Source organism: Haplochromis burtoni, unplaced genomic scaffold, assembly GCF_018398535.1.
Source record: "Haplochromis burtoni strain Fernald_Lab_line unplaced genomic scaffold, NCSU_Asbu1 Contig_622, whole genome shotgun sequence".
Taxonomy (NCBI): domain Eukaryota; kingdom Metazoa; phylum Chordata; class Actinopteri; order Cichliformes; family Cichlidae; genus Haplochromis; species Haplochromis burtoni.
The window spans coordinates 146,313-152,012 of record NW_024582983.1 but is presented as its reverse complement, the minus strand read 5'-3'; the positions used below and the strand labels follow the sequence as shown (position 1 = coordinate 152,012).

The window sequence follows — 5,700 nt, the reverse complement described above, 5'->3', positions numbered from 1 at the left end:
AGCAGGACGCATGTCAGATCCATAGCCTGTACAGCTGGCCCAGCTGCTGGGTCAGATGGCGGCACAAACAGTACATGGTGGTGCGTAAGGGGAAACTGAAGACATTCCTGGCCACAGCAGAGGGGTGTCAGTGGCCTATGGACGAGTGGTTGCTGCTGCTATTGAGGGAGGCTTAGATGGTGGCCCTGAGCTTGCTGCCGGCATCGCGGTGCTTTCCCAACATCTGCCGGGCCATGCTGGACCGCTGGCAATTCTGGAAAAGTGCAATGTCGGCAGAGTATTGGCCCTTCACTCAGCAGTTCATGGGCCCAGCGGTTCTCTGATGTGGTGGCTGCAGCCCGGGGGATCAGAGGGGGAAGCGTGGCAGTTTGAGCTGGTGGACCTTGAACAATTCGTGGAGGGGTTCCCTGGGAAGACAGCGCAATGGGTCCACTGCCCTCGACCAGCGAGCCTGGAGGTGGTAGTCATGCTGGCAGAGATCCACAAGCAGCATGGCTAGAGGAGACTGAGAGACGCGGCCGCCTAACGAGTGGGATGAGGCCAGTCTCAGCTCCGCGATGCTGGTTTCCCTTCTGTGCTGCAATCACATCTCTCTGTTCTGCCTTCCCAGGCACTGCACCAGGACCCACATGAGCTTGGGGCAGGAGTGTTGGAGGTGCACGTGATAAGGACACATCTGCTGGGAATGTCTATGGATGGAGGTCAGACAGGTGTTCCATGTTGCAGGCCCTCCAACACCCTCTATCCATCTGAGAGGGACGTACAGCACACCGGTAAGTTACCAAGGGGGTATACACAAGGCTATATGGTGGACTTGGGCTGCATCCAGAACCTGGTCCACCAAACTCTGATCTAACCCAGGGTTGGAGTCAGAGTGGGTGAGTATCTCTTGAAAGCGATACTGACTGACTGACTAGTGCACATCGCTCATGTCTTTCACACTGAAAGAAATGTGCAAATTATTAGAGATTCAATTTATCTGGACCAGCATCTACCACTTTCAGACAGCCAGGTTGGTGGCGCATGTGGGCTTCATAGATAATTGGCAAACCTTCTGGAGGAAACCTGGTCTTGTTAGGAGAGACGGCATCCATCCCACTTTGGATGGAGCAGCTCTCATTTCTAGAAATATGGACAAATTTATTAAACCCCCCAAAATATGACTATCCAGAGTTGGGACCAGGAAGCAGAGTTGCAGTCTTACACGCCTCTCTGCAGCTTCTCTCCTCCTGCTACCCCCCCAAAAACCCATCTCCATAGAGACTGTGTCAGCTTCCAAACAGACAAAAAACAAACTAAAAACCAGCAACAAACAACTTAAACATAAACAATTACAAAGAAAGAACAATACAGTATCCACATCTGAACCAAAGAGTAAAACAGTGAAATGTGGATTATTAAATATTAGGTCTCTCTCCTCCAAGTCTCTGTTAGTACATGACTTAATAATTGATCAACAAATTGATTTACTCTGCCTTACAGAAACCTGGTTGCAGCAGGATGATTATGTTAGTTTAAATGAATCAACACCCCCGAGTCATTCTAACTACCAGAAACCTCGAAGCACAGGCCGAGGGGGCGGTGTGGCAGCAATTTTTCAAATCAATTCAGTTTTATTTATATAGCGCCAAATCACAACAAAAGTCGCCTCAAGGCGCTTCATAGATACAGAGAAAAACCCAACAATCATATGACCCCCTATGAGCAGCACTTTGGCGACAGTGGGAAGGAAAAACTCCCTTTTAACAGGAAGAAACCTCCGGCAGAACCAGGCTCAGGGAGGGGCGGGGCCATCTGCTGCGACCGGTTGGGGTGAGAGAAGGAAGACAGGATAAAGACATGCTGTGGAAGAGAGACAGAGGTTAATAACAGATATGATTCAATGCAGAGAGGTCTGTTAACACATAGTGAGTGAGAAAGGTGACTGGAAAGGAAAAACTCAATGCATCATGGGAATCCCCGGCAGCCTACGTCTATTGCAGCATAACTAAGGGAGGATTCAGGGTCACCTGGTCCAGCCCTAACTATATGCTTTAGCAAAAAGGAAAGTTTGAAGCCTAATCTTGAAAGTAGAGATAGTGTCTGTCTCCTGAATCCAAACTGGAAGCTGGTTCCACAGAAGAGGGGCCTGAAAACTGAAGGCTCTGCCTCCCATTCTACTTTTAAATACTCTAGGAACAACAAGTAGGCCTGCAGAGCGAGAGCGAAGTGCTCTAATAGGGTGATATGGTACTACAAGGTCATTAAGATAAGATGGGGCCTGATTATTTAAGACCTTGTATGTGAGGAGCAGGATTTTGAATTCAATTCTGGATTTAACAGGAAGCCAAAACAGGAGAAATCTGCTCTCTCTTTCTAGTCCCTGTCAGGACTCTTGCTGCAGCATTTTGGATTAGCTGAAGGCTTTTCAGGGAGTTTTTAGGACATCCTGATAATAATGAATTACAGTCGTCCAGCCTGGAAGTAATAAATGCATGAACTAGTTTTTCAGCGTCACTCTGAGACAGGATATTTCTAACTTTAGAGATGTTGCACAAATGGAAGAAAGCAGTCTTACATATTTGTTTAATATGTGCGTTGAAGGACATGTCCTGGTCAAAAATGACTCCAAGGTTCCTCACAGTGTTACTGGAGGCCAAGGTAATGCCATCCAGAGTAAGAATCTGGTTAGATACCATATTTCTAAGCTTTTCAGGGCCGAGTACAATAACCTCAGTTTGATCTGAATTAAGAAGCAGAAAGTTAGCGGCCATCCAGGTCTTTATGTCTTTAAGACATTCCTGCAGTTTAACTATTGGTGTGTGTTATCTGGCTTCATGGACAGATAGAGCTGGGTGTCATCTGCATAGCAGTGAAAATGTATGCTATGTCTTCTAATGATGCTGCCTAAGGGAAGCATGTATAATGTAAACAGAATTGGTCCTAGCACTGAACCCTGTGGAACTCCATAATTAACCTCAGTGTGTGAAGAGGACTCTCCATTTACATGCACAAACTGGAGTCTATTAGATAGATATGATACAAACCACTGCAGCTGCAGTACCTGTAATACCTACAGCATGTTCTAATCGCTCTAATAGGATATTATGGTCGACAGTATCGAACGCTGCACTAAGGTCTAGTCAACAAGCCAGTAGATGTCCATGCAAAGACCAAAGAAGATCTTTTAATTCACTTTAAAGCTGTCTGATGCTTAGCTCTATCCACCCCAGCTGTGAAACTCAGAAACCAGTCTTACTTGTTATCATATATTGTCCACCTGGGCCTTACACAGAGTTTCTGTCTGATTTCTCAGACTTTTTATCTGATTTAGTTCTCAGCTCAGATAAAATAATTATTGTGGGTGATTTTAACATCCATGTAGATGCTGAAAACTAAGGTCTCTAATCAGAAGTACCTGACTCCGTGGTATAATTCTCAAACACGTAGCCTAAAGCAGATGACTCGTAATCTGGAGAGGAAATGGCGTGTCACAAATTAGAGGATCATCATTTAGCCTGGAGAAATAGTTTGCTGCTTTATAAGAAAGCCCTCCGCAAAGCCAGAACATCTTACTATTCATCACTGATTGAAGAAAATAAGAACAACCCCAGGTTTCTCTTCAGCTCTGTAGCCAGGCTGACAAACAGTCAGAGCTCTGTTGAGCCAACCATCCCTTTAACGTTAACTAGTAATGACTTCATGAACTTCTTCACAAATAAAATTCTTATCATTAGAGAAAAAATTACCAGTAATCATCCCACAGATGTAATATTATCTACAGCTACTCTTAGTACCATTGATGTTAAGTTAGACTCTTTTTCTCCAATTGATCTTTCTGAGTTAACTTCAATAATTACTTCCTCCAAACCATCAACGTGTCTTTTAGACCCCATTCCTACAAAACTGCTCAAAGAAGTCCTGCCATTAATTAATTCTTCGATCTTAAATATGATCAACCTATCTCTAATGATCGGCTATGTACCACAGGCCTTCAAGCTGGCTGTAGTTAACCTTTACTCAAAAAGAATCCTCTAAAACAAACTAAAAACTACTTCCAAAAACATTCAGCTTTGATATTAATGAGTTTTTTGGGTTCATTGAGAACATGGTTGTTGTTCAATAATAACATTATTCCTCAAAAATACAACTTGCCTAATAATTCTGCACTCCCTATATAAGTAAGCACTTGGCGACAGTAGGAAGAAAAAAAAAAACCTTTTAAGAGGAAGAAACCTCCTGCAGCACTAAGGTCAGGGAGGGGTGGTAATCTGGCACGAGGGTTTGGGTGAGTGGAGGAAGACGGAAAGAGATTAACAATAACTAACGATTAATTAAAACCAATGATTGAATCATTGTTGTATAAACACACTGTATAAAAAAAAGAGGTGAGTGAAGAAGAAGTGCATCATGCAAACCTTCAGCAGCCTAGACCTATTGTAGCATAACTAAGGCTGTGTTCAGGGTCACCAGATCCAGCCCTAACTGTCCTAAGTCTTATTTAAAAATGGTAAATGGACTGATTCTTATATAGCAGTTCCTACTCTCCCAGAGTACTCAAAGCGCTCTACACAACATGCCACATTCAGCCAAGCACTATCTTCTATACTTTGAAGTGCTTACTAACTACCTACTAACTACTATGTACCAGAGAGCAACTTGGAGTTAATATCTTGCCCAAGGATATTTGGCATGCAGACTAGTGGGAGCCAGGGATTGAACCACCAACCTTTCAGTCAGTAGATGATCCGCTCTACTTCCTGCCACCCCGGTTCTTAATTTTTTAAAGAACACACCATACCAAGATATGCCAAGGTTTCAACTAAAAGCTCTTTGGAAATCACTTTTCGATGTAAAAATACTCTTATGCCTGTCAAACTGTGTTATGTTTGGCATTTATCATACAATCAAAATAGTTTTTTTTGTGCCTGAAGATACAATTTAAAATGTGTGCAGATACAACACTGTTTCACGCCTTTCCTTTTTTTGTCTGAAGTTCACAGGTTAATGTTAACAAAAAACATTCCACTGAAAATGATCAGGTACAAAGACCGGACTGAAAATTTGTGGAAAAAGCAACCGATATCCAAACCTTTGGAAGAACCTTCAGAAGGCATGGAGAACTTTTGCTAAAGACCATTTTTAAAAAAAAACATTCAATATGATCTGGTTCCTTGGTAGCAAAATTTGAAGAAAATAGGGGAGGACCAAGACAACCTCAAAGGGTTTCAAACCCAACCTTCAAACAGTTGTTCTAAAACCTTTCATAACCTTTTAGGCATTTCAATCATACAGAAGGTCACAAATTAAACCTAACAACAGAAGTTCAACATCGCATGTTTACAAGCAGCAGCTCTACAACATGTGCAGGTGTTACAGTACCTGGCTGATGGAAAGATGGGGAGAGCTCCCTGGCCACAGCTCGGGCAATATCAGAATCCTGGCAGGCTGATTGTGAAGCCTGATCTGCACACTCTGCTTTGACCCGGGCATGGGACGTCCTGCAAGAATCCATATACTCATTAGTAACTAACATACTCAGCATAGTGTGCTCTGTCTGGTTTATTTGGAAGTGTTTCAATAGTTTCCATGGGGCTGCCATCTGGGGCTTCTAAAAAGCATTGATATGCAAGGCAGCTGTGAAGAAATGTGACGCACACAGCTTTTAGGTTTTTTTCTCTCCTTTGATGTTGGCTGGACATTTCTCTTAATTGTAGACTT

At 43.2% G+C, this 5,700-nt stretch overlaps 1 protein-coding gene across 3 annotated transcripts in view; it reads right to left on the bottom strand.

Moving 5' to 3' along the window:
- The window catches only part of LOC102314652 (junctophilin-1), a 37,233-nt gene that overhangs the window by 25,889 nt on the left and 5,644 nt on the right, over window positions 1-5,700 (bottom strand). For all 3 annotated transcript variants that reach the window (XM_042214886.1, XM_042214885.1, XM_014329917.2), the window contains exon 2: window positions 5,362-5,480. In XM_042214886.1, the coding sequence (XP_042070820.1) occupies window positions 5,362-5,480 (119 nt within the window). The remainder of the gene's footprint in view (window positions 1-5,361; window positions 5,481-5,700) is intronic.